This window comes from Neoarius graeffei, chromosome 9 (assembly GCF_027579695.1).
Source record: "Neoarius graeffei isolate fNeoGra1 chromosome 9, fNeoGra1.pri, whole genome shotgun sequence".
Classification (NCBI taxonomy): Eukaryota; Metazoa; Chordata; class Actinopteri; order Siluriformes; family Ariidae; genus Neoarius; species Neoarius graeffei.
In genome coordinates, this window is record NC_083577.1 from 79,201,819 (window position 1) to 79,214,042 (window position 12,224).

Below are 12,224 nucleotides of genomic sequence, written 5' to 3' on the forward strand. Positions count from 1 at the left end.
CTAAAGCCTTAGTTGGTTTACATGTGCCAGGAAAAAAAAAAAAAAAATTATCAGTGGGTGAGGGAAAAGGGGCAGCAATCCAGTAGTCCAGATGGGGAGGGATGTAGACCCAAACCAAATGTCTGTTTTCCATTTGAACTGTTCCCAGACCATGGTTCACCCATGCACCAGCATGGACAAAAACACACAGTACTAAATAACCATTTTAGTAACACTACCGTGTCCACAGGGGTATGCAGTGACTACATAAGCTTTTCAAGATAAACTCACTTACCGTAACTCATCACTAGCTTTGCCTGCAAGAGAGATAAACAACATCCTTGCCATCTATAAATGTCATGTCCCCAACATCTTTTGCACTCATGCATCCCTCTCCAGATCATCACACTTCCATCTCCGTGCTTCACTGCTGGGACTATTCATTCACTGTGCTAGTTCTGGCCAGGTCCACGCCAAACAAGCTGGACCACATTTGAGCTGAACAAATTTATCTTGATCTCATCTGACCAAAGAATGTGCTCCAAATATGTATCAGTTTTCTTTTTGGATTCTTTAGCAAAGTTTAATCTTATAGTTTTGTTCCAAAGAGCAAGAAAGTTTTTTTTTTCCTTTGGATGCCATCCAGAGAGGTTGATGCCACTTACATTCAGTGTTCTACAATGTCCTTCGGACTGGGCTGAGCTGTCACAGAAACTCCAGTTTCTACTGATATACCCTGTGTCAAGTCTGATGCACTTGCTCATCTGTTTTTCAGAGCTACGTAGATCATGCAAATAGCAAATTATCTGTGATGTTATTAGGAGGACAGCCACTATGGCTTTGATTAGTGGTACTGTGGCTCGTTCTATACCTCCTGATTACTGCTGCAGCTGTGTTTCAAGTGATTTTTAGTTCATCAATGATCTTCTGTATCCTTTTCCATCTTTGTGAAGTCTCACAATCAGATTTTTCACTTTTGTTGGCAATTCATTTCCATGTGGAGCCATGAAGCAGATATGCAAATAGACACAGCTCATAGGTACAAAATTGAGAAAGTTCTGGTCTCCACAAGTCATTTTACAACCATGTTCATGCAATTAGCTTGCTGGTTTAAAGAGGATGGGGGCCCCTGGGTGAAAGCCAGTTTTTGAGCCCCATCCATCCATCCATTATCTGTAGCTGCTTATCCTGTACAGGGTCGCAGGCAAGCTGAAACCTATCCCAGCTGACTATGGGTGAGAGGCAGGGTACACCCTGGACAAGTCACCAGGTCATTGCAGGACTGACACATAGGCACAAACAACCATTCACAGTCAATTTAAAGCCACCAATTAGACTAACCTGCATGTCTTTGGACTGTGGGGGAAACCAGAGCACCTAGATGAAACTCATGGGGAGAACATGCAAACTCCACACAGAAAGGTCCCCGTCAGCCGCTGGGCTCAAACCCAGGAGCTTCTTGCTGTGAGGTGACAGTGCTAACCACTACGCCACCATTTCTGAGCCCTACCTACACAAATTTTTTGGAGTACCCAAAGTACTAAGAGTCTTATACACATCAGCTTCAATGTCTCAGAGTTACACAGAGTAAAGTTAAGACTACTAGAGTCTTAGCTTTAAATGAATGGCTAAAATTTGAAGCACAGAAAGAAAAAAAAATCCAGTGTGGAAAGGGTCAACTGTGTTACCATGGTTTTTGATGTGTATGACCATCCAAACTCCATTATGCAACAAGACATGGAGTAGCTGGGGAGATACCAGCACATCTAATTTCAGGAAGTACAAAAGTGCCCAACTGTAGGAGATTTTTGACATAGTGGTAACAAAACTATGCTTTCTGCATTTGTTTTCAATTACATTACAATCTCAGGACCACATAGGCTTAATGAAGATCAGACAATCATTTTGACTGGAGGTTTTGTAAAAGTTGAAGGGACAAAAAAGTATTCTGACAGACAAGGTGGAGAGCCTACCTGATTTGAGAAGAGATTATGAGGAGATTGACATGAGAGTAGTGCTACAAGTCATCCATCTCGGCAAAACACGAGAGTACTGGTCAGGTGAGATGACAATGACATGGGGCTTCCAAAATTAATTATGTATTTAGAATTTGTTTAATAATGTAATTTAATATTTTAATTATCACTACTATTATCCCAAGCTGGCCTAGTGGTTAGTGTGTCCACCTGTCGACCAGGAGATTGTCAGTTCTACTTGCAGTTGGGTCATACCAAAGACTGGGTATGCAAATACCTACTGCCATCTGGCGAGGCATGCCACAATACAGATGTGGGTAGGGAGTGGTTACCCCTCCGTTGTAACCCTAGCTATGTAATAGGCGAGAGGCTGAGGGCTATAGAAATGGAGACTGGTGCCACCCAGTGCACTTTAAGGGCCTGGTTAGTACTGGAATGGGAGACTGTCTGGGAAGACCAGATCCTGGCACTAGAGGTACTATTGACTACTACTAATAATAATCCCAATATTCACAGACTGAACAGTAAACATGAAAGCTAATCAATTCAGCAATTAACATATTAACATAGGGGCGACACAGTGGTACAGTATAGTGTGGCATTGTCGCCTCACAGCAAGAAGGTTCTGGGTTCGAGCCCAGTGGCCGACGGGGGCCTTTCTGTACGGAGTTTGCATGTTCTCCCCATGTCTGTGTGGGTTTCCTCCACAGTCCAAAGACATGCAGTTAGGTTCACATGGGGCGGCCATGGCTGAAGGTTGGGCTGAAGTGCCCTTGAGCAAGGGCACCTAACCCCCAACAGCTCCCTGGGTGCTGTAGCATAGCTGCCTACTGCTTTGTGTGTGTGTGTGCTCATTGCTCATTTGTATGCGCACATGTGTGTGTTCACTGCTTCAGATGGGTTACATGCAGAGGTTAAATTTCACTGTGCACTTAAGTCTGTGCTTGTGTGAGTGTGTGACAAGTAAAGGCTTCTTGGCTTGGTTTCTACACTGAAAAAAGTGAAACAAAGCTGTTGTTCATTTAATGTATTTGTTTTCATTCCAGTGAATAAAAAAAAATAGTTTGCTCCCATATTCAAAAGTTGTTTAAATGAATTTAAAATATTCAGGTTTAACAATCTTTGTTAAACCTGAATATTTTAAATTCATTTAAACAACTTTTGAATATGGGAGCAAACTATTTTTTTAATTCACTGGAATGAAAACAAATACATTAAATGAACAACAGCTTTGTTTCACTTTTTTCAGTGTACATTAAGTAATAAAACCAATGTATTTGGGGGCGCTGTGGCTCAGTCGACTAAGGCACCATGCCATAAATCCGGGGACCTGGGTTTGATTCCGACCTGAGGTCATTTCCTGATCCCACCCCGTCTCTCTCCAGCTCATTTCCTGTCTCTACACCGTCCTATCAAATAAAGGTGAAAAAAGCCCCCCCCAAAAAAAGTATTTAATTTAGGAAAATCTGAAATAATTGCTTTGGTTCAACCATCAGAAATTGGTTTACATGAAGTTAAATATTTCAGGTCAAATCAAATGAATTATTTATATTGTATAACACTACAATATTAGGTGTGATCGATTACCTCATTTTTTTTTAATTTGAGCCAATGTTTAATTTTTTTCAGTGTATTTGCAAGTTTAATTAAAGTGAAGAAAAAAAAAGACCCAGAATGGACCAATTACACAGATTCTGCATGTAGAAAGAGTCATAATTGTTTATTTGCATATGGAAAACACATGGCATGTGACAGCAAAGCAGTATAACACAAAATGTCACCATGTGTTAAGCATGCAGTCGGCCTTTTTATGCAGTCACGGCACGAGGAAACATTTTTCTGAAGCAGCAGCTGATCCTTAAAATTGATTTTCACTCCAAATGCCTACAAAATTTCTCAACTGTCAAAAGTTCTTGGCCTATTTTATGATGGATCATTCGAAATGAATTTAAAAAGTAACTATAAAACAGCGCACTTGTCATACAATATAGAATTAAATACCTTCAGCTTTCAGACTGCTTCGGGTTAGGTAATACCAGAAGAAATAGGAACCTGTATCAGGAATACAATCTTTGGGTAAAAAGTAGGTCTTTTACACTATGACACTATTATTATTTCTTTTATAAATTAAATGGTGTAGGTTTGTGCAAAAGAAATATACAAGCAAATAAATAAATAACCATTTACATAAGTTTAATAAATAAGAAACCAGTTACAGAACTACAAGATTAGATAACTTTGCAATGGTAATATTTTTTAAAAGTACAAAAAAAAAGAAATTTAACAGAAAATAACCACTTAAAGTTTGAAAATGATGGCTTGTAGTGTTTTCAGTAGATGCACATTTTATTTTAGGTTTTATAGTCCTCGTAGTCTGATGATAATGATGATGATAAAAACAGTTTCAACAATGTGCCTTTAGTTTAGCTTCATAAGCGGTCTTTCTTCCCTCAAGTGCCAGGTGCTTATTGGCTTTTCCCTTGCCTTCCTGAGCCTTTGTACTCTAGGGCTTGGTGCACATTCGCTGCCCTCATATGACGTATCATCATCACATTTCTCCTCTGGCAAGTTGGACACGGTTCCACTGCTGCCCTGGTGTGTGTTTTTGAGCGAGAGCTCTTCTGGGGTGCAGGCTATGATTGTACCACTCTCACAGCTGCTCAGATCTGCATGCTCTGAGTACATTGCCCGTGTGTGAGCTGTGCTTCTTTTCGGAGAGCTCTGGTTCTGCTTTCGCTGCTGCTCATTGAGGTCGACGCCTGAATCCATGCTCGTGTCATGACTGTCAGTGAGTAGGAGGTGACATTTCCGAAGGTCTACGATGGAGTGGCAGACCTGTGCAGCAGGTTTTCCTTCCAGAGAAACAAACCAGGCTTTTGGATGAGGAAAGGGCTTACTTTTGGACAGGTCCAGTAGTGTCTGCTCAGAGCTTCCTTGATGAGTCCCACAGGAAGTGTCCATCCCTGTAGCTTTGTTCAGTGTCTCTGGGACGGATACAGACTCCAACAAGCAACTCCAGCCTTTTGCTCTGGGCTCACCATATGGTGTTTCCATAGATAGAGATTGCTGTTGAACCTCTGAAAGTTGCGCCGGTTTTGGTAAAGTTTGCTTGTTAACGGGTTCATCCATGTCAGTGCATTGGATTGTCTTCCTAGGTAGTGTGGCAGACCTACTTCCTGATGCTTGGTTTGATGATGTGACGTGATGTGGAACCTGAATCAAAGCTACAGACTGGTTATATAGAACTAAGCTTTCTGGAAGACGCACATTTTCATGCAGAGAGACAGGTATCACAAACTCACTACTGTTGACATTTTGTGGTGTCTGTAAGGTTTTTGAAGATTCCTGAGCAATATTAGCTCTCTTTTCATGGATTCGAATTTCTGCCTGGCCAGTATTCCCCATTCTCCTTTTGGATTTCCTTTTCATCTCGGGCTGATCCCTCTGACAGACTGATGTGCTTTGGAATACGGTTAAACGATGCCTGTGTTTGTGAGATGTTGGAGCTTTAAAAGAAATGTCCAACTGCTCGTTGTTTATACCATTGGTTTGCTCTTTCTTCTGAATTGCTGTTTTTCGGCTGTGGACTCGCTTTCTTTTTCGCTGACACAGGGAGTCTCTAAAGGGGGAAAAATAGAAACAAAGCTGGAATCAATACAGTAAGACTGAAGGGTGTGTATACATGAAAACCTTGTGTACAACCTTTAAATATCTTTGCACATTCTTTGGTTTGTCTTAGGTGCCATATGTTGTGAAAAAAATATCAATAACAACTTTCAAATTGATGCAGCAAATGTAACACTGCAAAGACAAGTATCTCCTTCAACTTAACACTGCAAAGACAATGTGAATTACATTCTGTTTTGACTTGTTCATAGTGGATCAGAACAAATGATTTATTTCTGATCTGGTTGATATACCCCTCCTGGTGTGTATCTCTGGACACGTACAGATGGAAAAAAAAAAAAAAAACTGTTCAACCTCTCTTGACTGCATGTGAAGAGTAAATGCCATGAGCTAATTGTGCATGATCTGCTATATGCTGACAATGCCGCTCTTGTGGCACAACCCCGTGAAGATCTTCAGGCAATGCTGGACCGCTTTGCAGTGGCATCGACAGCCTTTGGTCTAAGTATCAATACTGGAAAGACAAAAGTGCTGTACCAACCACCTCCTGGTGTTTCACATGAATATCCTGAAGTGCATATAAATGGTGAGATCGTCAAATCGGTGAAAGAGTTTACATATCTTGGAAGCGTTACTGTATCTCTGCAGATAACTCAGTTGACCAAGAAATCTCATGGAAAATACAGAATGCCAGTGCAGCATATGGAGCCCTGCAGAAGTGGGTATGGGCACAGAAAGGCATTAAACTGGAGACAAAATATAAATTATATTGTGTCTTCGTACTACCGTGCCTCCTGTACTCAGCTGAGATAAGATAAAATAGCCTTTTATTATCCCACAAGGGGAAATTTACACTGTTACAGCAGCAAAATATATAAAAAGAAAACAATAAAGCAGTGAAGGAGCAGTGCAAAAGTACTAAGTATACAAAAAAGGATATATATATATATATATATATATATATATATATATATATATATATATATATATATATATATATATATATATATATAAGAAATAAACTACAAATTTAGAGATAAAAAATAAATTTGCATAAATTAACAGGTTTGCAGATATATAGATAACATAAGTGTATTACAAAGGTGGTATTGCACGTGTAAGTATTGCACAGGTATTATTACCAGTATTACCCAGATAGTATTGCACAAGTAAGTCGGTATATTGCACAAGAGCCATTTTAACCATGTGTAGCTACCGGTAGCAGTTTGCTGTAAAGTACTGATGCTGATAGTCAGTGCACACAGTATACATTCAGACGGGTTTCTATGGATGTAAAAGTGATCTGGACAGTATTGTTCATTATTGTGAGGAGTGTCTGGTGCTGTACACCTTATATCACTGGCATCTGAATAAGCTCACTACTGTGCAACTGCAACATCTCTGAAGAATCATGGGCATCAAATGGTGGCAGCGCATTCCTAACACAGAAGTGTTAAACTGTGCTGGCATGAGAAGTGCAAAAGCAATCCTCACACAATCACAACTATGCTGGGCCAGTCACATCCTCCACATGCAGATTGAATGACTTCTACAAAACGTCTTCTACAGTGAGCTCAGAGATGGAACATGCCCAATTGGAAAGCCAAAGCTGCGATACAAAGACACGCTAAAAGCAAACATCAAGCGTACAGATGAGCAGTTAGTCAACAACTGGGAAGAGGCAGCAGTGGACCGACAGCATTGGCGTGACATCGTGAAATCTGCCGCAGAGACAATTGACAAGAACTGGCAAGCGAATATGAGTGACAAAGCACAGCAAGATGTGCCAAACGGACACTTCTCCAGTCATAGTCAGAAATGACTGATGGCCAGAGAAGGTTGATATAAAACACTGTGCTGAATCAGCTAACATGTTCAGTTTGAGATGTTGGTGAGAGTTTTGTCCAAGATCAATGACTATTTTCTGTGTCAAAATAAAACCAGTTTTATGTATCCAGGCTTCCAAAGACTCTTGCTTAAAGTGTGTTATGCAAGGAATAAAACATGGTGGGGTGTGATGATGTTATAGAAAAATAGCACTAAAGACTAATAACACTAGAGACTGCTTTCAAAAATGCTAAATAAAAGTGTCCTCACAACAAGGTTCTTCATGTCAATGATCTATAAATCCATTTATGTAGAGCATCCACTGTACAGTACAAGTCCATTTGTACATATGAGCAGGAGCAAATCCATCCATCCATCATCCATAACCGCTTATCCTGTGCAGGGTCATGGGCAAGCTGGAGCCTATCCCAGCTGACTATGGGCAAGAGGTGGGGTACACCCTGGACAAGTCGTCAGATCATCACAGGGCTGACCCATAGAGACAAACAACTATTCACACTCACATTTACACCTACAGTCAATTTAGAGCCACCAATTAGCCTAACCTGCATGTCTTTGGACTGTAGGGGAAACCAGAGCACCTGGAGGAAACCCATGCAGACACAGGGAGAACATGCAAACTCCACATAGAAAGGCCTCTGTTGACCACTGTGCTCGAACCCAGAACCTTCTTACTGTGAAGCGACAGTGCTAACCACTACACCACCAAGGAGCAAATCACAACCTAAAATCAGAAAACATTGGGACAGTAATTGAAACTGAAGTTAAAACTGAAAACAATGATTTGTAAATAATCGCTGACCTGTATTACACTCAAAAGAATACAATAGCACATTTGATGTTTTAGCTCATGAATTTTATAGTAATTTATTTTAAAATGAACACATTTCAATTTTGATTCTTGCAACACATTTCAAAAAAAGTTGAGACAATAAAGCATTTATCACTTTATAATGTTGCCATTCCTTCTCATAACACAAAAGATCTTCAGGACCTGAAGACACGAAGTGATGAAGAGTTTTGGGTGTTATTTTTCCCTTTCTTCCTGCAAACAATTCTTAAGGTATGACGTCACTGTCAGATTTTTCCTTTCAAAATTCACCACATATTCTCTATTGGGGACAGAGGGGACAGGCACCCTCTTCTTCCACAGCCATTCCTTTGTAATGTGTGCAGAATGTGCTTTTGCACTGTCTTGTTGAAATTTCTCTGGAAAAGATGCCATTTTGAAGGCAGCACATGTTGCTCCAAAATCTCAGTGTACCTTTCTGCATTAATGCTGCCATCACAGAAATGTAAGTTACCTTTGGCATGGGCACTGACACAACTCCATACCATGACACACCCTGGCTTTTGGATTTGTTGCTGGTAACAGTCTGGATGGTCCTTTTCATCTTTGGTCTGGAGCACATGGCATCTTTTTCTTGCAAAAAAGACCTGGAATACTGATTCGTCTGACCACAACATACATTTCCACTGTGTGATGGTCCATCCCAGATGCCTCCGAGCCCAGAGAAGTCGATGGCGCTTCTGGACACAGTTAATATAAGGCTTTCTTTTTGCACAGTAAAGCTTTCACTGGCATTTGCAGATGTAACTCTATATTGTAGTGCCTGACAAAGGTTTGCCAAAGTAATCCCGAGCCCATGTGGTTATATCAGCTATAGATGAATGACGGTTCTTGATTCAGTGCTGTCTGAGGGATTGAAGATCAAAAGTGTTCAGCTTAGGCTTGTTCCCTTGCCCTTTATGCACCGAAATTCCTCCACATTCCTTGAATTATTTAATCATCTTAAGTACCATAGATGGTGAAATATCCAAATCCCTTTGTATCTTACTTTGAAGAACATTGTTTTTTAAGCATTTCAATAATTTTTTCATGCATTTGTTGACAAACTGGAGATCCTCAGCCCATCTTTGCTCCTCAAAATCAAGGCCTTTCCTGGATACTGATTTGTGCCAAATCATGATTACAATCACCTGTTTCAAATCACATCATTATTTAATTGTTTTACCTCATTACTAGCCCTAAATTGGCCCCATCCCAACTTTTTTTTTTTTGAATGTGTTTGCAGGCCTGAAATGCAGGAATGGATGTATATTTACAAATGAAATGAAGTTGATCAGACAAAACATGAAATATCTTGGGGTTCATACCATCTGCAATGAAATACAAGTCAAAGTAAATTTAGAAATCACTGCTTTCTTTTTTGATTTGCATTTTGCATACCATCCTAAATTTTTTCTGATTTGGGGTTGAAATATAAACATTGCAGCCAGCAACATTGCTGCTGTTTTATAATAATAATAATAATAATAATAATAATAATAATAATACCTTCTGACCAATCAGACTTCAACAGCACTGTGGCATCAAGCCATTACAACAAAACAATGTTCACTATATACAGTGGCAGTTCTAGATTATATGGTGCCCTGGGTGAACCCCATATACAGACCCCACCCCCTCAAAAAAGTCTATCCACTCCAATCCCCCCGGTAAAAAAAAAAAAAGTAAAGCCACAAATAAATAATCACAATGTTGAAAACTATATAACTATAAAACTATATCCAAAAATAAGACTCACCCTGTGTCCGAAATCATTCACTACTCACTATATAGTGGACTATATAGTGAGTTTGCCAGTTTGTAGTGCTGTCTGAATGTATAATGAGAATTATTACACCCTATATAGTGGACTCATAGTATCCCATAATGCACTGTGAAAAGTAGTGTACAACCGATGGTCACTAACCAAGCAATATATACCATCATGCATTGCAGTCTGTCAGTAGAGGCGCTGAAGTCAACAGCGTGACTCAAACTACAAACATGGTTGCCCAGAACTACAACAGCCAGGATTCGCAGCACCCCCTGTCACCAGAATATTGATTTCAACTGTTGCTCATTGCCACAATGCTACTGAGACATTGCCTCAGTGTGAAGTATTGTTCTGAGTTTACAGTCCGTACTGAGCCTTGTTTTCTCTGCCTGTCTCTATTGTTATTGACTCTCATTATCCTTGTTTCATCTACACTTCCTGTTTTGCCTACATCACCCTGTTTGTTGATCGACCGACTCTCGCCTGCCTTCTGACTATGATTTCTGCTTCACGATTTGGCTTTGTAATGTTTGCTTGCCACTTCCTTCTGCAATTACATCAGTAAGTGCCTGCCTCCTGACACGGTCGCATTGAAAGGAAAAAAAAAAGTGTGTTGGGGTGAATGGACAGAGGAAGAAACACATTATAAACGGACATTCAAGTACAATTAAAAATAGTAAGAGAATAGAAAATAAGCTAAAATAGAATAAGATGAATAAAATACAAGAATAAAAGTTACGGGGCGGCACGGTGGTGTAGTGGTTAGCGCTGTCGCCTCACAGCAAGAAGGTCTGGGTTCGAGCCCCGTGGCCAGCAAGGGCCTTTCTGTGCGGAGTTTGCATGTTCTCCCCGTGTCCGTGTGGGTTTCCTCCGGGTGCTCCGGTTTCCCCCACAGTCCAAAGACATGCAGGTTAGGTTAACTGGTGACTCTAAATTGACCGTGAATGTGAGTGTGAATGGTTGTCTGTGTCTATGTGTCAGCCCTGTGATGACCTGGCGACTTGTCCAGGGTGTACCCCGCCTTTCGCCCGTAGTCAGCTGGGATAGGCTCCAGCTTGCCTGCGACCCTGTAGAACAGGATAAAGCGGCTACAGATAATGAGATGAGATGAATAAAAGTTACAGTGCAGAGCGAGGAATTAATCAGAAGCCTCAAATTTGATTTAATAAAAGACAGCAGCAAAGAAGAAAGAAAGTATTCAGTTCTTTTAAATCAGGGCTGAAAAATGCAGCAGACACAAAGTACCTTGTATTTATTAATATGGGAAATATGCTCAGTACAATATGTATTTATCACAAAAACACCTGCATGTATTTATTATTTTGAAAACCCACCAGCCAACTGATCTGGCACATTTTAATTGTGCGATTGTAATGACGTAAATAACGACGCAGTGGAGTAGTGCCGGAAAGTGTTTTTTTTTCATTTTACCAATGAGCTCACGATATAGTCCTCTATATAGAATTCCCTAGATAGTGAGTAGGGAGTAGTGAATGAGTGCGTGATTTCGGACACAGCCTCAGTGTGCTCCAAAATATTTCAGAAGTGACCCTGACTTTTTGCATTGAAACACAGTATATGACTGACACCCTAAATACATTTCTTGCACAATTAAACATACAAGACATTATGCACAATTTATCAAACTATCATAATGGGAACCGAAAGAACCATATGACCTCCTTGGCTAATTCTAGGCATGAGACATCCCAAAAGACTCTGTATATATCACAAAACGTACAAAATATCAACATCAAGTCAGCCTACAGCAGTGTAAATTCCCCTTACTGAACTCAGGACCAGGTCAATACAATCACAGAAAACGTTTATGAGCCATTCTACCGAATTGGTGCCATTTCCGTCCCTAGAAAATTATATGTATGAATGCACATAAAAATGTATTTTAAAATACATTTCCTTATTACGCAGAATGTCCTGCACATTGATCTGATTTCAAATTTAAGATATATAATTGTAAGGATTAATAAAAACTACCTAAAACACTGAAAAATAGCATGTGTTACCTGTCCCCACACTCTAACTTTATACTTAACTATGAAATATTATGATTAAAATCCTCCAGAAACAGTATTTCTTTTGCACTGTTGTGTGACTCCATATTCTATCCATGGTTTAAATATTTTTTTTTCATAAGAAATCCACAATATCTTAGTTAAAATACACATTTTAG

At 39.9% G+C, this 12,224-nt stretch overlaps 1 protein-coding gene across 1 annotated transcript in view; it reads right to left on the reverse strand.

Moving 5' to 3' along the window:
- Positions 1 to 4,373: 4,373 nt before the first annotated feature.
- LOC132891368 (protein FAM171B-like) overlaps positions 4,374 to 12,224 on the reverse strand; it is a 62,141-nt gene continuing 54,290 nt past the window's right edge. The window contains exon 8 of the mRNA XM_060928878.1: positions 4,374 to 5,574. Within this exon, the coding sequence (XP_060784861.1) occupies positions 4,374 to 5,574 (1,201 nt within the window). The remainder of the gene's footprint in view (positions 5,575 to 12,224) is intronic.